Below are 25,746 nucleotides of genomic sequence, written 5' to 3'. Positions count from 1 at the left end.
TTATAATAGCAGTAAGGCACATCAGGGGTTTGTGGTATAAATACTGTATCCAGGCATCCATGCACTCCGCCTTGCATCGTGCATAAGAATAGCCCTTAGCCTTGGCATCTTGGCCATATACCACACCTCATCGTGCCTGATTGCTTAAATATACCATGGCATTAAAAAGGAGGACCAAGGCACTCTTCATATAATTAATTAAAATGCCTTTATTGGTATGGCATGTTCAATAGAAACATTTTTTAGAAACTGTTTTGTTTCTATTGAACATGCCATACCAATAAAGGCATTTTAATTAATTACATGAAAAGTGCATTGGTCCTCCTTTCTTTTTGATGACCAATTTACCCCTTTTACCAAAGAGCACCTTCTATCTACCAAAATGTACCATTGTGTACCTTAGTAGCGCGTCCCTTCCTCCTCTGTTGAATACTTGTTTCTGATTGGCATTCTAGAGCGCGTATTATTTCCCTATAACGCACAGTATATTTGCATGGTGGAATTCAATTCTTACATGTTCTATGTTTGAGCTCCGTTTGAAAGCAAAAGTCGAATTGAAAACATTGGCATTGTTAAATTCGATTATCATGATGGCAAGCTCGGACTAAGGGTTGGGTTAACGAAACTAACAAGTCCGGTACATTTCTAGAGGCAAATGTGTTAAATTATAGTCGTGGTATAAAAGGGATAATCAACTCGGTGTTCTATGCGTTCTCTGGAAAATAATTCAACTAAGTGGAAGGTCAGTGCCACTCAGCTAGCGCGTCGAACACACCTCCACGTCGTTCATTATTTTCCATAGAACGCATAGCCCCTCTTTGATTTTCACTTACATATCGTTGTTATGAATAATACTATATTTCCCTTGATGTAGTGATGCTGAATAAATGCTTTTGCTAAACGTAAGCCTACCCCACTCTCCCCTACTGTAAAAGTATATCAAAGCTTTAAGCACTACGCAGTCTGCCCAGAGGCTGTCATTAGGCAGCGCAGAGGGCTTCATTAAAATCAGCTGTGAGATGTCAATCAATCAATAATACCTCACCAAGAGATATCAACGCTTTCTAATTGGTCTTGCAGATTTTAGAGTATGCTTATTAAATTTATTTATTTCTAATCTAATCAATAAATGTCGCTGAAACATCTAATCAGGAAATGTATTGCAATACATTCATGAATATTAGAACTACTGATAAGCATTTTGTTCTAACCAATATACTATTGGGTGTCAGATAGCCTCGCGGTTAGAGTGTTGGGCCAGTAACCGGAAGGTTGCTGGATCAAATCCCCAAGCTGACAAGGTATAAATATGTCTTTCTGCCCTTGAGCAGAAACTGTTCCCTGGGTGCTGAAGACATGGATGTTGATCAATTAAGGCAGCCCCCTGCACCTCTCTGATTCAGAAGGGTTGGGTTAAATGCAGAAGACACATTTCACTTGAAGGCATTCAGTTGTACAACTAATGAGGTATCTCGCTTTCCCTATATAGTGAACTCAACAAAGGAAAGCACTGTCATGGATCGATGTATTCTGACCTCTTGTGGAACACCTGTAGCACTGCATTAGCTTGTCAATGACAGTGGTTCTGACTCACTTTTCAGAGGTTACTCTGAAAATGCATGTATGCTGATATCTAGTGCCCTCACTCAGATGTTGTAAAGAAATATATAGTTTGTCCTACAAGCATTAAGCAACATGTTCTCGGGTGGATTCTACATAAAAGATCATTCAAGCAGAAAATGATGTGTACAAAGCAAGTCTCCCCTCAGCAGTGGCCTGCGAACAGCCAGAGAAAAGCATGCATAGAAAGTAGTAGATAGAAGATGAGTGGAGTTGGAGTTAGAGGTCGTCAGCAGGCTGGCGGGCCCGGAGAGAGGCAGGGGGCGAGCAGAGCCCTAGTGACATCTCCAAACATGTCAGCACAGTGGGGTGGACAACACATCTCACCCTGCCCTCTGCACCCGATCACAAGATCAACAAGGACAAAGCTGTTTTCCCTCGACCCACACACCACCCTTTCAGCCCCAACCGAGACAAACTGCAGCTGGATAGGGGGGAACTGTTCTGCAGGTGTCCTCTGCTAAGGATCCTTTCATATTTCCATATTTGATACTCATCCTTTGGACCTGAACCTGCCCTTGAGTCATTCAGTCATGGTCGCTCCAGTGTTCTCCATACTGGGATACATCTACTCTCTTAGCCTCCTGCCCCTGCTACTGCCTGGTTGGAGCCAGGGCAGTCCCATCATGTCCCCTGAGGAGCCTCGACGGGGCCCTGGGGCCAGGGGTCTGGTGGATACCTCCATGTTGGAGCAGGATCAGGATGTAGAGCTGGACATGCAGGACTCTCTGGGTCAGTTTCTGTCTACGTTGAACCTCACAGAGCTGGAGGCCCGGGCAAGGCCCCGTGCCACCCGTAAAGAGCCACCAGAATACATGCTGGAACTGTACAACCGCTTTGCCAACGATCACACAGCGGTGCCCTCTGCCAACATAGTGCGTAGTTTCAAGAATGAAGGTAGAACACTTACTTCTATTTGTCTGAAGACATTTTTTATTTTTGTTTTACATTTTCTTATTTTTATCATCCTGAAAATGTATCTTTTGATATTATTAATTGTTAATTGAGCTAACATGAAAAGCCACTCAAATGAGTTTTGTTTAATTTGAGAACTATAGCATTATACACTATATTGACTAATACAACTTAGTATGTCAAAAGGTATACACAGCTGTTTGTTTTCTTTTAGAGGAGTTAATATTTGACTGTAACTGTAAATCACTTTTTGTTTTGGGCTCAGGTTAACTTAGATTGACTTTAAAGCAAGTTTTATGAACTTTAGCCCTAAATTGACAAGAATAAAACATTTTATTTGCCCTTAAAGAAACTTTTATTGAATTGAAATTGGTTTAACAGTTGCTTATTATTTCCTCTTCTTGAAGTCAGATGATATGATTGCAATAAAATCTAACCATTAACAGAAGAGCTAAAATGAAACCCTTATTATTGATGCATTATTTCATTTCAAATTGATTAAATCCAATTGAAGTCTAAACCCAATTCAGACCTTCATTGATATTTTAATTCCAGATTCCTCCCCCTACAGTGTGACGGTCAGGGGCGTGAGGAGACACCCCCTGCTGTTCAACATCTCCATCCCCCACCACGAGCACATCCTCACCGCCGAGCTTTTCCTTTACACCCTGGTCCAGAAGGACCGCAGACACTACGCCAGCCTTGACCGCAAGGTGACCGTTTACAAGATACATGAGGGGGGGCACTGGAGGAAAGAAGAGGGGAGGGACAGAAGAAGGAATGAGCAGGAGACAGACGAAATTGAGGAAATGGAGGAGCTGGCAACACGGCACGTCTATGGTAAAGACGATGTCTGGGTCACCTTCGACCTGACCAATCAGGTCAACCTTTGGCGGAAGGCAGAGAGCTCCACCCACCGACTGGAAGTCCACATTGCAAGTCTGAGGTGCAAAGGTGGGAAGACCCGCCAGGAAGTCAGAAAAGAGGCTGGAAAGAAAGAGTTGGTTGATGTGTATGTTGACATGGGCTTGGATGAGAAACACAAGCCAGTGGTGATTGTCTTCTCAGATGATCAAAGCAGAGACCATCGTGAGGAGGACAAGGGGGAGCTCAACCGGATGATGGAACATGAGAACGATGTGCCGGCTGACCTGGAGCTGAGTCCACACGGGAACCGGGGGGACCAGGCTGGGAGCGATGCTAGGAACACGGATGGAGTGGAGCTGGATGAGGAGACTCTCATGCAACTGCACTCCAACCTCTATTACGACACTCCTCCCCGAATCCGCCGCAACGCCAAGGGTGATCCCTGTAAGAAGATCCCTCTCTATGTGGAGTTTAAGGACATTGGCTGGGATACCTGGGTCATACGGCCCATGGGCTATGAAGCCTACGAGTGCAATGGTGTATGCAGCTACCCTATGACCTCTGAGGTCTCGCCTACCAAGCATGCCATTGTCCAGACTCGGCTGAGCAGTAAGATTCCACAGAAGGTGTCACCAGCCTGCTGTGTTCCCACCAAGCTAGAGCCCATCTCACTCCTTTACAAGGATGGAGGAGTGGTCACCTACATGCACAAGTACGAGGGCATGGTGGTGGCAGAGTGCGGCTGTAGATAGTCATAGAACTGACTAAAGGTGCAGGAGAGAATTATAGAGACTTTGGATTAGCATAGACTGAGTGGTCCTCAGTTTCACTATCAAAGAAGAAATCCAGATCAAAAGTGCCGATTTGAAAATAACACATCCATTTCCACAAGCATCAAGGATACTTGCTTTGTGCGCTAGTAACTGATATATAGTAGGGCATGAATAATTTATATTTACAGTATCTAATGAACACGCAGCTTCAACTACATTTTAAGATAAAGATAAACAGGGAGGAGTAAATAGAAAGATGACAGAGCAAAAGGGTGCATTATATGATGGAAATTTGTCATTTGTGAAAGTACATTTGTTAGTATATGGAGATGATATAAAATGCTATTTTACAATGCCAGCAATATAATGTGATTTTGTAAAAACAAAAGAGAAACACAAAAAAGATTTGAATGTGAATATTATGCTGTTCTTTATAGTTTGTATATGTTTGTCATCTTACATTTGACTTTAATCGTGACGATTTGTTGGTATGTACTGTCAGATATGCACAAAACTCTCTTGGTTTAAATGACAGAAAAAGAGAACAGATCACTCCTGCATGCCCAGTATATATACATGCTGTTCCATAAATATAACCGTATATTCTACATGCAAAGACAGATGCTCATTCTAAAAGAGCGCAGGATGAATGGTGTTTGATATTTCAAATATGAGTGCTTCCATGATGGACTAGATGTCATAAAATGTGAAATGAAATGTATTATAGAAACACGCGTGTTCCAGTAATGTATTATGGGAATGCAACTTTGTTTGAGGTCGTCTTTTACCAAGGCCTGTGGACAAGCCAAGAATACATGTTCACCACAGAAGTTAATCTTGCATAGATTTGAATAGAGTGGCATTGTGCAAAACGGTATTGATCAATGCAACTGCCATATGAAAAACCTTTCAAGAATGGCATTGCTCCAAAAGTTTTGATATTTATTTTCGGTAATACCAATTACCCTTCCCGAAGACATTCCTTAAAAAAGTATACTCGGTCATAACATACTTTATATGGGCTAATAAATTCATAGAATAAAAAGGTAGGTTTTACATCTACCTAAGTCTAAGGGTGGTTTTTAACCTTCCAGACTTGGAATATTGTATTAACTCGCAAAGCAAGGCTTTTATTTGCCGCATATAGTTAAATGCACTAAAGAGGAACAATGGGTGCATATTGAAGATGAGCATGCTTATCCCCAGAATCTGTTTACTTGTCTATTTTCTAAGGATAAAGCTAAGAACATTAACAACTTCATAGTTAAGAACACTATAACAATATGGAAGGAAATGAACATTATGGAATAATCGTGGATCGCTTTTCTGAATTCACTGATAAATTGGTCCACATGGAAAACCAAAGGCATATAAACCGGAAATGACTTGGTAACAGGAAAGACATTTATTTCCATGACAGAATTAAAAAAGTAATTTTGGACTGACCAATGTATAGTTTCAAATACATGCAATTTAAAAGCTATATATCACAAAATGTTGATTTGAAATATTTTGGACATCAGAGCAACCTTGAATATAGAATGTTATTATAGAATAGACAAATTTCACAAATTCCACTGCATAACGGCAGAGTCAGGTCTGAAGTGTAAAACTAACAATGATTCAATAACCCATTCTGTCTGGGTTATGCTATAATGTCCAGAAATTGTGAGCGGAGCTAGAAATTTGGGTGTCTGAAGTATTACAATGTAAATGTACTTTTAATCTGTCTGCATATTTCAAGACATGGAGGTGTCATATGACATATGGAGGTGTATTGAGATACCCAATGGCCTGGACGATTCTCCTCTCATCACTCATCTTGAATTGTATTAAATAAAAAACATGTAAATCAATTAAACCACCATCATTAACACAATGGAAAAATCAAATGATTTATTATGGAAATATTGAAATAGCAAGTGCAAACGAGAAAAGTGAATTGGTACAATTTAAGGCCATGTGGCAACAATAATGCAGGCACTAGGGATGGAGATGTGAGCATGTGGGTCTGGGCAGTAGAGATTTAGTCGTTGTTTGTGTGCATCTGTAAGTGGTTGTTTGTATTTTTTTATTTAAAAAAATATATTAAAACCTTTCAAGAGGAGTGTCATATCAGGTCAGAGAATGTGAACTCAAAGGGTAAACAATTTAGAAGGTGTTATGGCTTTTTTATTTAAACTTTTTTTTTTTTATTGCAGATGACTTTATGTCTCTGCAAAATGTCAAACCTCTACATTTGGAGAAAGCAAAAGCAAAAAGGTACAGATGATGTACAAAGCCTTAGATTAAGTTTGCCAGAAAAAAAGTTATTTTTCCTGAATACATAATATACTGTCCATGTCCATGGAACCAAATGAATGTTTTAAATCATTTCTGCCCACTTATTATTGGGCTAATCTATCTGCCTCAGTCCGACTCACACCCTCTACCACCCCACCATCACACATCCTTCTAGAGCCACATGCAATGCAAGCATTGGTGATAAGGAGGTGTTAGGGCCTGGAGACGTGTAGACCATCACTCAGGATGAGAAACCATTCCAAGTGGAGAGCAGTAAGGGAGAGTGTGCTGTCAGATTCCTGGGCCCCAACACCAACAATCTCTATGGAACATTCAATACACCCCCCAGCCAGCCTCTGTTTACTGGCCAGTCTCTCTCTATTCACCACTGCCTGGCCCCAAACACTCCCACTTCCCTTCTCTGGCATGAATACTCTGGGGCCCTTATCATGGTGTTGCCTGCAGTACAGATGGAAAAAAAACATGTCACATCACCACTCCTCTTCTGCTGTCAGCAGACTGAAGGAGAGACAACCTCTATGGAATCACGCTGAACTTTTAAACCAACTGGACTTGGTTCTCAGTCAAGATTTGCTTTTCACTGCCATGCATTTGTTAATCAAAACTATACTGTATACTGTACCTAATAGCTATTGAGCTGTTACAGATATTATTTCAGAGTATTTATTCATGACTTGAAAGGTGATGGTTATTTATTTAGTAAATTTGATGTGCATGTGAAAGTTCAGTAGACTTATTGCATCCTGTGGAAATTAATTATTTTGAGGAAAAATAAACTTGATTTGTTTTGCAGCACGAAGACACGGTTGGCATATGGTGTTGTTGAATGAAATGCCAGATGAAATCTCCAGAATGTTGGATAAGCACATAGGTATATGGTACATTTACTTGGAAACTAATTACACTTGTAGGTTATAAACCAGGAGCAGAGATTGACTCATGAAGGCACATCTTGGTTACTCAGACCTCATTTATGGGACTTATGAACACTTCTACATGAGTTTGTAGGACATGAGTTTGTAGGACAGCTGCAGGTGAAAATTACATTAATATTGTATAAATGACATGTGTTTGTCATGAATGGAAAACAGAATGAACACACCGATAAGAAATCAAAACGGAACCTTATCTGCCCTAGTGCCGTGTTATTTGCTGCCCAGCCTGGTTCTCTGAACTCACAGAACATGCTCCCCCTGCTGACATGAGTAGCACTGGAGCAATGCACCCCATTGCACATTTGTCGCGAGGGCGTTGCAGGGAAGAGAGGGAATTGTTTATTTTCGTAGCTAGCGCTTTAGCATTGTTTACCAGTCAGTATATTGCGACCATTGTTTGTCTTGTTTCGCCACTGGCACAATTGAGAAACATCAAAGAGTCGCACCATATCTCAGAATGAGAAGATATTCAAGTATTGGTTCGAACTTCGATTCAAAGAACACTGGTTTTGTTGTCGGCGAGCAAGCTAACTAGTTCAACGATAATAACATTTTAGGTTTGCTACGAGAAAGTATTAGCATTATTTTTTTAAATGGTAATTTCCGCTACACTGACTATTAGCTACAATTTATCCACACGGGGCACGTCGTTTTTTTTTATTTTAAGAGGGCCTACTACTGTAGCTAGCTAGCTAGCGTATTATGCTGTGACATATGTAAACGTTAACCATAGCTATTTAGCCAGTAAGCTGGGTATTTGCGTTAGCTAACGTTAAAACCAGGAATTTTATGCAAAATAGTTAGCTTTTGTAAGTAATATTTTTTAAACTACCTAGCTAAGATTGTGTAGGAAAGTAGCTAGCTAAGTTTGTGGTGCTAACGTTTGCTTGCTAGCTAACTAAACATGGTGGCATTATTAATTTGCTGCCAGTCAATGCTTCTATGCATTGATAGTACGGTAGTGCTCTAACGTTATTTTCTTGCTCCCTCACTGCAGTCTGTCCTGTACACCCCACCTGTAGAGTGAAGGGGTCACATTCCATTCTAACCCTGGCAAAAGGTTTCAGAAAATGTGTTTTTGACTCATTGATCTGGAGTGACGACTGAACTGGAAGCCTCCTTAAGATTGAACTCCCAAGTTATAGAGACTGGAACGGTGAGCAAGATGTCGATCACAAACACCCCCACAAGCAATGACGCTTGTCTGAGCATCGTGCACAGCCTGATGTGCCACAGACAGGGTGGAGAGAGCGAGACCTTCGCCAAGCGAGCCATTGAGAGCCTTGTTAAGAAACTGAAGGAGAAGAAAGATGAGCTAGATTCTTTAATCACAGCCATCACCACCAACGGAGCTCACCCCAGCAAGTGTGTCACCATACAGCGCACCCTGGATGGACGCCTGCAGGTAATGGGGTAGCTTGGTCATTCATTAGGGCATCGCGAAGTAAAACATTTTGCAACTTAAAATGAAAAAGAGCGTTTCTTATTGGACAAGTTCTGATCGTCCCTCCCTGTTTCAGTCCCTTTGGTGCCTAATGAATTCCACCTTGGTGATAGAGAGGATATATTACACTTGCATTACAGGACTGCTGTACTATGTTCATAACTCTTGTCTTCTCACCTCTGCTCAGGTTGCGGGGCGTAAAGGCTTCCCCCATGTGATCTATGCAAGACTGTGGCGGTGGCCTGACCTGCACAAAAATGAACTGAAGCATGTGAAATACTGCCAGTTTGCTTTTGACCTCAAAGCTGACAACGTGTGTGTTAACCCATACCACTACGAGAGGGTGGTATCACCAGGGATTGGTGAGTGGGATTTATTTTCTCCTCTCTTGAATACTGTTGTTTAGCCCCTCTGACTTTTCCTTTGAATTCTAAGTTGGATCTCATTTGTGTCCTTCTACTTCTCTTCACAGACCTTTCAGGACTGACTCTTTCAAGCTCAGGTAAGGGAGGCTCTCGCTCTGTACTAGTAATTTGCAGTTCACAATGGAGGATTAAAGTGAAGTTCCCCAAAACCTCAACCCTCTCACCCTACCTGCCCTACCAGGCACACTCATTGTCAAAGATGAGTATGAATTTGAGAACCAGCCATCTCACTCCGGCGCGGACAGCCACCATCAGACCATCCAGCATCAACCCTCCAGACCGGGGGGTCCTCAGGAGTTCAGCAGCCCGGCCCTGCTCCCTTCCCCCGAGGGCAGCAGCTCAGCCTCCACCTCTGCCTTCTCCAGCCTCGCTGCTGGAGATTCAAGTGAGACACTGTGTTGTGTTTAACCTTCCCCTGTATTGTAGTTCATTACTCCCTTTAAATGTAAAGTTTAATTTTGTGGTGAATAAGCTTCTGACATAAATACAGGACACAGTGGATCCCTCGTACCCCAAGTCAAGGTCATGCTGAGAAGTTTTTCAGATGTGTCATTCCTGATCACTTTTGTTTGTGTGTGTGTCTGTATCGTGGTGTATGTGTGTGTTTGTGTTTGGCTGTGTGTGCTTATTGTTTTCCATACCCACCCACCCTGGCCCGTCCTGCTTCTGTCCCTATAGCCCAGTCCAGTAGCCTTCTGTCAGGGAGCCATATCAGTGAAGGTCTGCGGCAGCTATCCTCAGGGCCAGGCCCAGCACAGGGACAGAGCTCACAGCAGAACGGCTATCCCCTGGCACAGAGTGCCACATACCATCACAGTAAGCACCCACACTCAGCCCTCCAAATTTAATACAATACCAGATACAATACTTTTCTTTAATGAATCTGACAGGAAGGATATACTGCTTCCCCAAGACCAGGCCCAAATTCCCATCATTCGTGTGAAGAAAAGATGGAAATACAGGGGGCAGAGGTCGGGGTGCCTTGTGAGAATTCGTTGGCAAGTGGGTAAACTGCCTTTACCATCTGTTCTATTGGCCAACGTGCAATCACTGGAAAATAAACTGGAGGATCTATGATTGAGACTATCCTACCAACAGGACATGAAAACTGTAATATCTTATATTTCACCAAGTTGTGGCTGAACGACGTCTTGGATAATATAGAGCTGGCTGGGTTTTCTGTGCATCGGCAGGACAGAGCAGCCACGTCTGGTAAGACAAGGGGTGGGGGGTCTATTTGTCAATAACAGCTGGTGCATGATGTCTAATATTAAAGAAGTCTTCGAGGTATTGCTCGTCTGAGGAATTGTACCTCATGATGAGCTGTAGACCACACTTATCTACTAAGAGTTTAAATTGATATTATTCATAGCTGTCTATTTACCACCACAAAACCGATACTTGCACTAAGACCGCACTCAACGAGCTGTATAAGGCCATAAGTAAACAAGAAAATGCACTGGGGACTTTAATGCAGGCAGACTTACCTAATTTCTACCAGCATGTGCAACCAGAGGAAAATAAACTCTAGAACACCTTTACTTCACACACAGAGATGCCACATCTGACGAGGGTGAGCTTTGTATGCAAGGCTTGCAAAGTATTACGGATCACAAAGGGAAACCCAGCCGCGAGCTGCCCAGCGAAGCAAGCCTACCAGATGATCTAAATGCCTTTTATGCTTGCTTCGAGGCAAGCATGCATGAGAGCACCAGCTGTTCCGGACGAATGTGTGAAAACGCGCTCCATAGTCGATGTGAGCAAGACCTTTAAACAAGTCAACATTCACAAGGCCATGGGGCCAGACGGATTACCAGGATGTGTATACAGAGGGGACCAACTGGCAAGTGTCTTCACTGACATTTTCAACCTCTTCCTGACCGAGTCTGTAATACCTACATGTTTCAAGCAGACCACCATAGTCCCTGTGCCAAAGAAAACAAAGGTAACCTGCCTAAATAACTACTGCCCTGTAGCACTCACGTCGGGAGCCATGAAGTGCTTTGAAATGCTGGTCATGGCTCATATCAGCACAATCATCCCAGAAACCCTAGACCCACTGCAAAAGGCATCCACAGATGACGCAATCGCCATCGCACTCCACATTGCCCTTTCCCAATTGGACAAAATGAACACCAATGTGAGAATGCTGTTCATTGACAACAGCTCAGCGTTCAACACCATAGTGCCCCCAAAGCTCATCACTAAGCTAATGATCCTGGGACTAAACACCTTCTGAAACTCGATCATGGACTTCCTGGCGGGCCGTCCCCAGGTGGTAAGGGTAGGCGGCAATGCCTGCCACACTGATCCTCAACACCGGGGCCCCTCCCGTACTCCCTGTTCACCCACGACTGCGTGGCCAAGCACGACTCCAACGCCATCATTAAGTTGGCTGACGACACAACAGTTGGTGGAAAAATATATTGGCTGTATAGCACACCCCCTCGTGTCTTATTGCTTAAATTAAATATGTTACGATGTGTATTTGGGGCATCACTTGTTTTCACGATGCATTGTTCCTACAACGGCCGAAGATGTAACGTGCACTTCCCAAAACACCATGCGGAGAACGTTCTTTAAGTGCGTTGTTAGATACTTAGAGGATAGAAAATAAAACCATCACTGCTCTCGGATCAGCTTTATTCATTCAAATCTTACCTTTTAACATTCTAATTGCTTCACAATAATGATGACGGATCAGTTTCTAGAGCGCTATCACCTATGGCTGTAAATATCAAGGTGGCTTATTATTCAAGGCTACCCAACAAATATTTTGAGGCAAGAAATTTGACAGTAGGCTATTGGCACAATAGTGCTCAATTGATTGAACATGAAAGTGATTAAAATATATTATAGGCCCGTGTAGCCTAAATATATTTGAATGCAGTCATCTCGGTTTTCATTTGAAGCATCTAGTCATCCTTCACTTTTTTTGTAACCATTGTAAAGACTTTGGCGACTTTGTAGTCAACCCTGTTCAGAAGTTATCAGCCTTCACAGTCAGACAAACCTCTTGATTTTATGTTTAGCGGAGATCTTTATCTAACAACGCACTTAGCTGTTCTACGAGTGGTCTGAGGCAGTCGATAAATAACAAGTGCAGCTTTAGTTACGCTGGTTTTGGGAAACACCACAGAGATTTAATGATGCTGCTACTAAGGTTCTAATGATGAACTTAGCCATAAGATGTTTTTGGGAAACCGGGCCCAGGGGTGCGTTCAGTTTGCTTGAACATTTACTATGTTGCCGAACAGTTTGTGCTGAACGACACGTTTCCCCAAAACGTTCTTGCACGTTCTACAACAGACTTTGATGTACGTTTGCTCCCTTTTGGTGGGTGTGGCATGAGGCAATAAGTGATGTATTTAAAGGGCAGTGGCCACGCTGACGGCGTTCCACAACCCAACACCTCCCAGTTTTTCACCTGGTCGTTCAGAACAGCACCGTTTCCATTCAATTGAATATGCCAGAACGTAAACAAGTACTGAACGCAGCCCAGGTCCATCACACTGTCTGGAGGTTCTGGCTCTATGACTGGATAGAGCGCACAGCTGAGCACAGTCAGCACAGATGCTTCTCTCATGTTAGTGTGCACTGAGAAAGTGGGCATGATCATAATCCATATCCCCAACTCTCCAGTAAGACGTGACGAATTGATTTACAAAATTCAGTACGAGTCTGACTTTGTACGAGACTGAATTTAGGACAAAAATGAGCATATTTTGGCCTTCTGTGTGGCGCAGTGGTTAAGGGCGCTGTACTGCAGCGCCAGCTGTGCCATCAGAGTCCCTGGGTTCGCGCCCAGGCTCTGTCGTAACCGGCCGCGACCGGGAGGTCCGTGGGGCGATGCACAATTGGCCTAGCGTCGCCCGGGTTAGGGAGGGCTTGGTCGGTAGGGGTGTCCTTGTCTCATCGCGCACCAGCGACTCCTGTGGCGGGCTGGGCGCAGTGTGCGCTAGCCAAGGTGGCCAGGTACACGGTGTTTCCTCCGGCGCATTACATTTACATTTTACATTTAAGTCATTTAGCAGACGCTCTTATCCAGAGCGACGGCATTGGTGCGGCTGGCTTCCGGGTTGGATGCACACTGTGTTAAGAAGCAGTGCGGCTTGGTTGGGTTGTGTATCGGAGGACGCATGACTTTCAACCTTCGTCTCTCCCGAGCCCGTACGGGAGTTGTAGCGATGAGACAAGATAGTAGCTACTACAACAATTGGATACCACGAAATTGGGGAGAAAAAGGGGTAAAATTCAAAAAAAATAAAAAGAGCATATTTCCACTTTGTAGTCAATTTTGACACAAACGTGTGTTTCTGACTCGTATTGATGCCCCATAGGCCATTTAAAACCAGAGAAGTTGATTCTAAGGGGAAGTTGACCTTTAAAGGGAGTGGGCACCTGCATTCATCAGCCTAAATATAACTCTCACTGCCTATGCTATTAGCAATTACAGAAATGACCTGCACTTACAAGCAACCATTACAGGTAGCACTCACATTCATCCGCCCTCCATATACCATAACAGCCTTCATATTTCCTCCCTGCTGCTTTTCACAGTAACCCTATTAACTTCTCAGAACCTAGACGTTCTCAACATTTTTCTTCTCTCAAAAAAGCTTTTCAGCATTACCACATTGCATCTCCAGCGGGTTCATTCCTCCTCGGTCAGTTATAGAATTCCTCTCACCCCTGTGACTGTAACCTATGTATGTGTCAAGTGTGATTTTGAGTTGTGGTTAGTTCAAAGCTTAGGTCTTTTCTTGCTATATTGATGGTCTGACGCAACGGGTGATTGTTCTGCTTTCAGGTGCCACCTCAGGCTGGCTGAGAAACGGGAACTTCTCCCCCTCAGTGCCTCACCACCAGAATGGGCACCTGCAGCACCACCAACCCATGCCCAACACCCCACACTACTGTGAGTGGCTGTGTTGGCCCCCTCTCTGGATATACAGTGGTGCTGCCGCCAACATCTGAGCCTAACATATGTTGTCTCCCACAAAGCAACAAGCTAACATTGATTTCATGTAACAAAGATTATGGTCTTGTGAAATGAGAGCTATTTTCCAGAAATTATGTGAATTTGTACTTATGCCATTCAACATACATTTTTTTGTTCATTTAGCACGAACAGTACAAACAGCACCATTCTCTGGATTGTTGTCTTATTTACCTGCCATTCTCTTCCAGGGCTCTCGCATAATGAGATTTCATTCCAGACCCCCATATCCAATCACCCTGGTGAGTCTGTGTGCAATGTTATTCAGAGAGTGTGTCCCCATCTGATCCGGCATGAGGTGTGAAATACAGTGCCTTCAGAAAGTATTCACACCCCTTGACTTATTCCACGTTTTGTGGTGTTACAGCCTACATTTAAAATGGATTACATTTAGATGTTTTTCACTGGCCTACACACAACACCCCATAATGTCATAGTGGAATTATGTTTTTACATTATTATTATTTTAAACAAATGAAAAGCTGAAATGTCGATAAGTATTCAACCCCTTTGTTATGGCAAGCTTAACGTTCAGGAGTACAAATGTGCATAACAAGTCACATAATAAGTTGCATGGACTCACTCTGTGTGCAATAGTGTTTAACATTCTTTTTTTAATGGCTACCTCCTCTCTACTCCACACATACAATTATCTGTAAGGTCCCTGAGTTGAGCAGTGAATTTCAAGCACAACCACAAAGACCAGGGAGGTTTTCCAATGGTTTGCAAAGAAGGGCACCTATTGGTAGATGGGTAAAAAAGAAGCAGACATTGAATATCCCTTTGAGCATGGTGACGTTATTATTGACATTTTGGATGGTGTCAATAAACTTAGTTACTACAAAGATACAAGCACCCTTCCTAACTCAGTTGCCGGAGAGAAAGGAAACCGCTCAAGGATTTAACCATGAGGCCAGTGGTGATTTTAAAACCGTTAAGAGTTTAATGGTTGTGATAGGAGAAAACTGAGGATGGATCAACAGCATTGTAGTTATTTTGCAATGCTAACAAATGACAGAGTGAAAAGAAGGAAGCCTGTACAGAATAAAAATATTCCAAAAGATGCATCCTGTTTGCGACAAGGCACTAAAGTAATACTGCAAAAAATGTGGCAAAGAAATGTAATTATTTGTCCTGAATACAAGGTGTTATATTTGGGGCAAACACAACACATCACCTAGTACCACTCTTCATATTTTCAAGCATGGTGGTTGCTGCATTATGTTATGGGTATGCTTCTCATTGGCAAGGACTATACACTGGAGTTGCTGCTTACAAAGACGACATTGAATGTAGCCTAGTTACAAATTTGACTTGAATAGGCTTGGAAATCTATGGCAAGACTTGAAAATGGCTGTCTAGTAATAATCAACAACCAACTTGATAGAGCTTGAATATTTTTTTTGAAGAATAATGGGCAAATATTGTACAATCCAGGTGTGCAAAGCTCGTAGAGAGTTACCCAGAACGACTTACAGCTGCCGAAGTTGATTCTAACACTCGGGGTTGAATACTTATCTAATGAAGATTAAGTGCTTTTATTTTCCATACATAAAAAAATTAAAATACAATTCTACTTTGACATGAGTATTTTATATAAATCGTTGACAAAAAAAGACCATTAAATCCATTTCAATCTTACTTTGTAATAGCACAATATGGACATAATCAAGATGTATAAATACTTTCTGAAGGGATTGTAGACGGTATAGAGACCGAGACCAATTGATGGTGGTTCTTTCGTTCTGTTCCAGCACCTGACTACTGGTGTTCCATTGCCTACTTTGAAATGGATGTTCAGGTTGGGGAGACGTTCAAGGTTCCGGCCAGCTGCCCCACGGTGACTGTGGACGGGTACGTGGATCCCTCGGGAGGGGACCGCTTCTGCCTGGGTCAGCTCAGCAATGTCCACAGGACAGAGGCAATCGAGAGAGCCAGGTACTCTACCATAGAGAAGGGAAGGATTTAATGTCTTTATGAAATGGCTAAGTAGAGTGCCTTCCACTCCCTTCAGTTTTTTATATCATTCATATTTTTGGAAGAGTATTAGTGTACCATAGCAATATAAAGTATTTTTTTAGGCAGATAAAATATCTTATCATGCTGTCTCTGTTTGCTTCTCTTCTTCCCTTCTTCCTCCTGTCTCTATAGACTTCACATTGGTAAAGGGGTGCAGCTGGAGTGTAAAGGGGAAGGGGACGTGTGGGTGCGTTGCCTTAGCGATCATGCAGTGTTTGTGCAGAGTTATTACTTGGACAGGGAGGCAGGACGTGCTCCTGGAGATGCAGTGCACAAGATCTACCCCAGCGCCTACATCAAGGTGAGATATTATATTTTTTATTCTATTCCATTGAGCTTTTATTTTGTACTTTTTTTATTATTTGAATTACTTCTATTCTTATTTTTGTCGTATAGTTGAGAGGGTTACCTGCAAGTGAATATGTCATTGTACTGTGTACACACTATGCGTATTCTGTGCATATGACAAATATATTTGATATCACAGCCCACAGACTCACTGCTGAGGAATGGCACCCCTAAGTAAACAAGGACATGTTTTCTGATCTGTATTATGTACATGCATTGTGTCTCAGTGGTTATTTGACTGCTATGGAAGGTTGATTGTTCTCAAAACTGGTTAAAATCTGTACGTTTTAGACCGTTGAACCTTTGGATGAGCACAGTTATTCAAATATCTGAACTGACTTTAGTATTCATTTTTGAGAAGATGCAAATAAGGCCAGTTTTAAAAGTTAAAAAGCTAAATTTGATTATCCACGTGACATTGTTACATACAAGGATATACCATGACATTTGATGTAATAAACAACAAATGTTTGAATGTAGTTCTTATGACATGCACGCTCAGTAGCTTACATATATATTTCTATTTTTGTCGGCCAATCGAAGCGGGACTTTATTCATTTAAAGCAGGGGTCCCCAAACTTTTTCCTGTGAGGGCCACATAACTTTTCCCTTCTCTGATGGGGGGCCGGTGTCAGTTTGTAACAGAAAAAGTGTGACGATCGTAGGGGAGCTTAAAAAATGTATTGTTTTCCAGAAAGCCACACATAACCAAATAACCCTTTCCAGGTTCTTTACAGAAAAAAAGTCAGGAAACAAATAATAACACTATTAATGAAATAAATAATAACTAAATAACCCTCTCTGAGTTCCTCACAGAAAAAACAGGAAATAAATAATAACTAAATAACTCTCTCTGGGTTCTTCATAGAAAAAAAAGCCATGGAACATTAACTTTCTGTCGTGCCATGCACAATCTTAACAGATAAAAGTTCAGCTCAGTTGTCAGAGCAGAATCTCTCTGACACATATGAGCAGTCTCTTAAAGTTCTTGTGTTCCTTCCTTATAATCCTTTTGTAGGTTCCAGTAGGCTTGTAGACACCGCTGTTTGCAGCTCTCTCTCATCAACTTCCCTGTGAAAACCACAAAAGAAGCAAGTTGAGAAACTGAACTAAGTGATACAGCACCTACACAGCACAATACATTTCACTACCAGTATGGTTGTAAAGATGGATTTTATCCCATTAGATTTTATTATGATTATATTTGTTTATGCTCAGAATGACTCATTCAAGTCAGAAAAGTGAGCTTACCTAATGTATGTTCATCAGTGTGAACTGTGGGCCTGCATCTGGCTGGTGAGAAGTTGAATATCAGGTTCCATTCTAGTTACAGCCAGTCTCAAGCACTGATGCAAATGTTCATCTGTCAATCTTGATCTCATCGGGGTTTTCAGCAGTTTCATGCGAGAAAAGGTTTTCTCGCAGATATACGTGCTGCCAAAAACTGTGGACATTTTCATTGCGTGTTTTTTGATGTTTGGATATGTGTCGTTTGGGAGGGCGGCATAGAAGTCAATGAGACTGTTGGGCTTGAATGCGTCTTTCAGAACATCACAGTTCTGTAACTCAGCCAACTCAAACTGATATGAAGGCTGGGCTTCATCAATGTCGGCAACAAAGGGGTTCTGAAAAAGACGGATTTCTTTTGCATGAACATGTAGTTCACTGAATCGCACACCGAACTCCGCCTTCAGCATTTCCAGTGCTTCCACGCACTTTTCAGCTGGGAACGGGACCGCTGGGTTCTCTGTCGACAGGTTTTGGGTAGCAGGAAGATGGACGAAGTTGCGCTTTTCACTTGTTCCAAAAGCAGCGCTAATTTCACCTCAAATGCTTTTATGTGTGAATACATGTCGCAAATGAGTTTCCCTCGCCTTGTAGCTGCAAGTTAAGGCTGTTAAGTATTTCTGTCACGTCTGTTAAAAATGCGAGGTGCCATTTCCATTCTGGGTCGATCAGCTCTGGGACCGTTTTGTCTTTTAAATGAAGAAATGCGTTAATTTCGGGTAGCAGCTCGTAAAAACGCCTCAAAACTCTGCCCCGGCTCAGCCATCGGACCTCTGTGTAGTACAGCACATCTCCGTGCGTAGACTCCAGTTCAGACAGGAATTCTTGGAACTGCCTGTGTTTAAGTCCCTTTGCTCTGATGAAGTCTATGCACGACACCACAACCTTCATTACAGAATCCCACTTCAACACTTTGCAGCACAGTGCTTGCTGGTGAATTAGGCAGTGGACTCGTAGCGGGGCGGTGAGACCCCTTTTTTCCAACTCCCGGTTCATGCGTCCTATTAGACCGCGAGTTTCGCCCACCATGCTAGGAGCCCCGTCAGTCGTGATGCTAGCTAGCTTTGACCAGTCCAGGTCCAACTTCTCCATGGTTTGGCACACTTTGTCAAAAATATCCTCTCCCGTTGTAGTCCCTTTGAGACTTTGGAGGGCTGCCAGCTCCTCGCATATCTCAAAGTTTGCGCTAACTCCACGAATAAAAATGAGCAGTTGCGCTGTGTCTTGCACGTCCGTGCTCTCATCCAGTGCTAATGAAAAAAGTCAAATTCTTTCGTCTTCTGCTGCAGCTGGGCATATACATTACTCCCGATTTCTTCAACGCGTCTGGTGATTGTACTCGCCGACAGACTTACGGCATTAAATGCATCTTTCTTCTCGGGACACACCTCCTCCGCGACAGCATCCATACATTTCTTAACAAACTCTCCGTCAGTGAAAGGCTTACCGCTTCTTGCTATCAGTTTAGCAACCCGAAAGCTGGCCCGAACGGATGCCTGGTTCAGCTGAGCTTGGCGTACAAATGTATTCTGCTGAGATAGTAGTCCACTTTTTAGCTTTGAGAGTTTGTCTGCTCGTATTTGGCCTTGCAAGCTATCGTACTTGTCTTTGTGACGGGATTCATAGTGTCGGCGAAGATTGTATTCTTTGAATACCGCCACCGTCTCTTGACAGATGAGACAAACAGCCTTTTCTTTGCATTGAACAAAAAAAAAATTGTTTGTCCACTGCAGGTTAAATACCCTGCATTCTGAATCAATTTTTCTCTTACCTAACCTTTTCGCCATTATTCCGTTCTCTCTTTGACAGGGCCGGGCCTAGGATTTTTTTTCTGGAGGCCAAATAGGAAAAAAATTCGATAGCGTCTCTGGTATTGTTCAGAGGGCCGGGCCAAATGTGCTGACGGGCCGTAGTTTGGTGACCACTGATTTAAAGGCTACATTTCTAGCAAGTGAATTGATGAGATATTTGGAATCAAAATGACAGAATTAAAAGTGAACTAATGAAGAGGAGTAGGCCAACAGGTAGGTTGTTTAATCTGAATGGGTGTTATGTGTAAACAAGGACAGGAAGAAAGCACGACAAAATATAGCACCAATTAGCTGGCTTCTTTTATCCAGTGTTTCCCAACTCCAGTCCTCAAGTACCTCCAACACAAGGTTTCCGTTAGGGTTATAAAAAAAATAATAGAAAAGCCCTTAAATAAATATTTTGCACCCGCTACAGACGGCTATATTGTTCTGCTAATACAGGACTAGTAAAGGCCCAGTGCATTATTTTTGTATCAAAAACTGATTTTTCAGGGGGTGCCGTCGGTCTCATGAAACCGCTTGCATGGGCGGTGCCCTTTTGACAACTGTGTTTTCCCGCTAATTGCATTATGGATCAAACATTTGCGCATGGTCTAATGCCTTGTGCGCATTGCTGTGCTTATAATGTGAAGGATAGTTCAGCAACATTTTAAGCTAAACTTTCTGATCTGTTGCATCGGACTCATTTGCTTTTTAACTTAAAAAAAAAAATGTAACCTAGGCCTACTGATTGTATGAATTTGGCATCTATCTTCCCACATCTGTCCCAGAGTCTGTTTGGAATAGTCTATTTCTACCTCGACAAGCTGACCAATATAATAGATCATATCTAAAAACCAACTTCTTACTCAATTCTGCACATCAGAATTCGGTAAGGACTACACATTGTTGCATCCTCGACTTGCATGTTCTGTTAATATGAATTGCCATAATCTACATGGGATTTCTGTCATTCTGAGCACCGCGGGTGGACACCCTAAAGGTTACGCACCCAATGCATAAGGGTCCGGCAGATTTCTCGTAATGTCCGGTAAATTAAAATGGAAAACTTGCCCCTACAGTACACATTTTTATTGTAGCTGTGGACAAGCACACCTGATTCAACTTGTCAACTAATCATCAAGCCATTTGATTAATTAAATCCGGTATGTTTGTCTGGGGCTGCGACAAACATGTGTGCTGTTGTGGGGGGTACTGGAGTTGGGAAACACTGCTGTAATCGATGCAGTCGAGACCTGCAGTCAAGACCAGCACTATGAGATGGGATGATAAATAACCTATGGTATCTAGAAGTTTTCTAACTAGCATGAGTCGGCTTTGATACATTCTACATCTCTCTCTGCTTGCCCTGCACTCCTGCGTCCCAAACACACCGGCCCCTCCCCCTGTTGCAACAGCAGAGTGCCACCACTTGTCCCTCGCGCAGCCATAAGTGCTCAGGTTAAAGAAAATAAGTTCAAAAAACCCCAATGTATTTCGACTATCCGGATATCAAATTTCATAATGTATTATTTGAATAGTGAAATTATTTCAGTTGCCCATCTCTAGTTGAACCCCTCCTTTTTTTATTTATTTTATTTATTTGACCTTTATTTAACCAGGTAGACTAGTTGAGAACAAGTCGGCGACCTGGCCAAGATAAAGCAAAGCAGTGCGACACAAACAACAACAGAGTTACACATGGAATAAACAAACATACAGTCAATAATACAATAGAAAAAGTATATATACAGTGTGTGCAAATGAGGTAGGATAAGGGAGGTAAGGCAATAAATAGGCCATAGTGGCGAAATAGTTAAAATATAGCAATTAAACACTGGAGTGATAGATGTGCAGAAGATGAGTGTGCAAGTAGAGATACTGGGGTGCAAGTAGAGATACTGGGGTGCAAAGGAGCAAAATAAATTAAATAACAGTATGGGGATGAGGTAGTTGGATGGGCTATGTACAGGTGCAGTGATCTGTGAGCTGATCTGACAGCTGGTGCTTAAAGCTAGTGAGGGAGATATGAGTCTCAAGCTTCAGTGATTTTTGCAGTTCGTTCCAGTCATTGGCAGCAGAGAACTGGAAGGAAAGGCGGCTGAATGAGGAATTGTCTTTGGGGGTGACTAGGGAAATATACCTGCTAGAGCGCATGCTACGGGTGGGTGCTGCTATGGTGACCAGTGAGCTGAGATAAGGTGGGGCTTTACACCTAGCAAAGACTTATAGATGACCTGGAGCCAGTGGGTTTGTTGACGAATATGAAGCGAGGGCCAGCCAACGAGAGCATACAGGTCGCAGTGGTGGGTAGTATATGGGGTTTTGGTGACAAAATGGATGGCACTGTGATAGACTACATCCAGTTTGCTGAGTAGTGTTGGAGGCTATTTTATAAATGACATCGCCGAAGTTGAGGATCAGTTTTACGAGGGTATGTTTGGCAGCATGAGTGAAGTATGCTTTGCTGCGAAATAGGAAGCCGATTCTAGATTTAATTTTGGATTGGAGATGCTTAATGTGAGTCTGGAAGGAGAGTTTACAGTCCAACCAGACACCTAGGTATTTGTAGTTGTCCACAAGTCAGAACCGTCCAGAGTAGTGATGCTGGATGGGCGGGCAGGTGTGGGCAGCGATCCGTTGAAGAGCATGCATTTAGTTATACTTGCATTTAAGAGCAGTTGGAGGCCACGGAAGGAGAGTTGTATGGCATTGAAGCTTGTCTGGAGGTTAGTTAACACAGTGTCCAAAGAAGGGCCAGAAGTATACAGAATGGTGTCGTCTGCGTAAAGGTCGATTAGAGAATCACCAGCCGCAAGAGCGACATTGATGTATACAGAGAATAGAGTCGGCCCGAGGATTGAACCCTGTGGTACCCACAGAGACTGCCAGAGGTCCGGACAACAGGCCATCCGATTTGACACACTGAACTCTGTCTGAGAAGTAGTTGGTGAACGAGGGGAGGCAGTCATTTGAGAAACCAAGGCTGTTGAGTCTGCCAATAAGAATGTGGTGATTGACAGAGTCGAAAGCCTTGGCCAGGTCGATGAATACAGCTGCACAGTATTGTCTCTTATCGATGGCGGTTATGATATTGTTTAGTACCTTGAGCGTGGCTGAGGTGCACCCATGACCAGCTCGGAAACCAGATTGCATAGCGGAGAAGGTACGGTGGGATTTGAAATGGTCGGTGATCTGTTTGTTAACTTGGCTTTCGAAGACCTTAGAAAGGCAGGGTAGGATGGATATAGGTCTGTAGCAGTTTGGGTCTAGAGTGTCTCCCCCTTTTGAAGAGGGGGATGACCGCGGCAGCTTTCCACTCTTTGGGGATCTCAGACAGTACAAAACAGAGGTTGAACAGGCTAGTAATAGGGGTTGCAACAATTTCAGCTGATAATTTGTCTAGAAAGGCCTGCTCGCTGAAGTGTTTCAGGGAGAGTTTGACAGTGATGAGGTGTGGTCGTTTGACCGCAGACCCATTACAGGCGCAGGCAATGAGGTAGTGATCGCTGAGATCCTGGTTGAAGACAGCAGAGGTGTATTTGGGCAGGTTGGTTAGGATGATATCTATGAGGGTGCCTGAGTTTACAGATTTGGGGTTGTACCTGGTAGGTTCATTGATAATTTGTGTGAGATTGAGGGCATCAAGCTTAAATTGTAGGATGGCCGGGGTGTTAAGCATGTCCCAGTTTAGGTCACTTAACAGCACGAGCTCTGAAGATAGATGGTGGGCAATCAATTCACAGCTGGGGGCAGAAGGTGGTCTATAGCAAGCGACAATGGTGAGAGACTTGTTTCTGCAAAGGTGGATTTTTAAAAGTAGAAGCTCACCGACCTGGATAGTAAAACAGAACTCTGCATGCTATCTCTGCAGTAGATTGCTACTCCGCCCCCTTTGGCAGTTCTATCTTGTCGGAAAATGTGTGTAGTTTGCCCCATTGTGTGTAGTCCCTAACCCTCCCTGTGTGCTGTGCAGGTGTTTGACCTGCGCCAGTGCCACAGGCAGATGCAGCAGCAGGCAGCCACAGCACAGGCGGCAGCCGCAGCACAGGCAGCGGCAGTGGCTGGAAACATCCCCGGGCCTGGCTCTGTAGGAGGCATCGCCCCCGCCATCAGTGAGTCTCTCTCTTCACACTATTCATCCTTTAACCTGTCTGCCAAGCAATATATCCATCTGTCTTGTCTCCGAGCATCTCAGGACCTTACAGAAATGGCTAAATGTGTGCACTGCCTTAGACGCGTAACTTTATATAGGTAGTGAATCATTCTATCAAATATGTAGTACTACCCTCTAACTGGGCTCGAGTGGCGCAGCGGTATCACTGCAGTACCTTGTTCGAATCCAGGATGCATCACAACCGGCTGTGATTGGGAGTCCCATAGGGCGGCACACAATTGGCCCAGCAACATCCGGGTTGAGCCGTCATTGTAAATAAGAATTTGTTCTTAACTGACTTGCCTAGTTAAATTTAAAAAAATGTAACTATTGTTTGTAACCCTCTCCCTCCAGGTTTGTCTGCGGCGGCAGGTATAGGAGTGGACGACCTGCGCAGGCTATGTATCCTGAGGATGAGCTTTGTGAAGGGCTGGGGGCCTGACTACCCCCGGCAGAGCATCAAGGAGACTCCGTGCTGGATTGAGATCCATCTCCACCGTGCCCTGCAGCTACTGGATGAGGTGCTGCATACCATGCCCATCGCTGACCCCCAGCCCCTGGACTGAGTTATAGAACGGCAACACTAACTCGACACATGCTGGACTGACTGACTGCCCATGCCGCGTAGGCTAGCCATTTGAACGCTGTCCGGGATGAGAGAGGGGTGTGAATTATATATTTTTTTCTACCCACTGGCATCAAAGCCAGCCAGGGTTCCTTCTCTGAAGATACCAGCTCATGAATCTGTTTTCTACTTGCCTCAGAATCAGGATATACAGTCGTTACTCATGGATGTTTTTCATTCTGTTCTATTCATATCATCCTGTTCATTGACTGACAGAAGGCCATGACATGACACTTTATATACTGTATTTGAGTTTCAATGCTTTTTTTTTATGGCATATTAGCTTAATTAAGCACTTTATTGGTTTGCTTTTCATGTGCTTGTTTTCAGTATGTTTAGGTATGCAGTGTGAGGGGTAGTTTCCGCATACATTTCTAGTTTCTTAGAATATTCAGCTTTTGTAGCGATGAGCGGGATCCAGGCCAGATGGTGTTCACTTCAATATTGTTTTCAGATGCCTCAATGTCTAGACAGGTGTTCAGTTCATTAACATTTTTATCTCCACTTCATATTTCTGTAATCATGACTTTGATGAATTGACTTGTAACATTCCTTGGAGATATTTGAGGAAAGGTAAGGAAGTCTGAAGCCATATTGATGCCAAATGAACCCATATGAAAGGAAACAGTTCAGAGCACAGTCGTGTGTCAGTATTGTGAAAGTTGTAAATAAATACATGATTTATGACCAGATCCTGCATTGAGAATTTCAGCAGTTGTGTGGGCCTGGACTACTTGTCACCGGGTTGTTCGAGCCGTGGTATGAGACAATATACCACAGGTATGATGCAAAACTACTTGTTTACTGTTCTAATTATGTTGGTAACATGTTTATAATAGCGCTAAGGGCAGCCCTTAGCTGTGGCACTCCCTTTTTGGGCCTTATTGCTTAATTATATATTTTTCTGCCTTATGAGCATATGGTTTAAAGTTAGAAAATGATATATGTAGGCTAAGGACAGATGTGATCCAGTGCTTGTCCTTTACCTTCATAATTAATGGAAATAAAATGGTGTATAATTTGTTTGGTGTTCATTCTTTCGCTTGGTCTTAGCACACAGCAAGGTTCTCCCTGTGGTGTATAAGTCGAGTACTTCAGCAGGTGGCTGTCCTATTGCCTCTGACAAAAATATGTAGTGTAAATTTCCAGCCGATTCGACATGTTGCCTCACCACTGATTATACAGCAGTTCATCCACAATACTTTTATCTGTTCATCTTCTGTGTCCCTTCTCTATGAC

The 25,746-nt window shown here is 43.1% G+C and overlaps 2 protein-coding genes across 6 annotated transcripts; both read left to right on the top strand.

Moving 5' to 3' along the window:
• Positions 1-1,859: 1,859 nt before the first annotated feature.
• LOC115125529 (bone morphogenetic protein 10-like) lies at positions 1,860-7,278 on the top strand. The gene is made up of 2 exons (XM_029655052.2): positions 1,860-2,517; positions 3,091-7,278. The coding sequence occupies exons 1-2, from the start codon at positions 2,154-2,156 to the stop codon at positions 4,152-4,154; spliced, it is 1,428 nt and encodes a 475-aa protein (XP_029510912.2). The 5' UTR covers positions 1,860-2,153; the 3' UTR covers positions 4,155-7,278.
• smad4a (SMAD family member 4a) lies at positions 7,263-25,530 on the top strand. 5 transcript variants are annotated; one of them, XM_029655033.2, is made up of 12 exons: positions 7,263-7,350; positions 8,412-8,819; positions 9,046-9,220; positions 9,331-9,360; positions 9,465-9,668; positions 9,962-10,099; positions 14,094-14,201; positions 14,474-14,524; positions 16,037-16,220; positions 16,434-16,602; positions 23,703-23,841; positions 24,237-25,530. In XM_029655033.2, exons 2-12 carry the CDS (start codon positions 8,580-8,582, stop codon positions 24,446-24,448), a joined length of 1,650 nt encoding a protein of 549 aa, XP_029510893.2. In that variant the 5' UTR covers positions 7,263-7,350; positions 8,412-8,579; the 3' UTR covers positions 24,449-25,530. The 5 variants fall into 5 exon arrangements, with proteins under 5 accessions (XP_029510893.2, XP_029510876.2, XP_029510884.2 ...); XM_029655016.2 differs by lacking the exon at positions 7,263-7,350 and adding an exon at positions 7,671-8,010; XM_029655024.2 differs by lacking the exon at positions 7,263-7,350 and adding an exon at positions 7,671-8,223.
• The last annotated feature ends 216 nt before the right edge of the window (positions 25,531-25,746 follow it).

The sequence above is a fragment of the Oncorhynchus nerka genome, linkage group LG4 (assembly GCF_034236695.1).
Source record: "Oncorhynchus nerka isolate Pitt River linkage group LG4, Oner_Uvic_2.0, whole genome shotgun sequence".
Taxonomy (NCBI): Eukaryota; Metazoa; Chordata; class Actinopteri; order Salmoniformes; family Salmonidae; genus Oncorhynchus; species Oncorhynchus nerka.
Note: the sequence above shows the minus strand (reverse complement) of the source record. Positions and strands in the feature narration are given on the sequence as shown.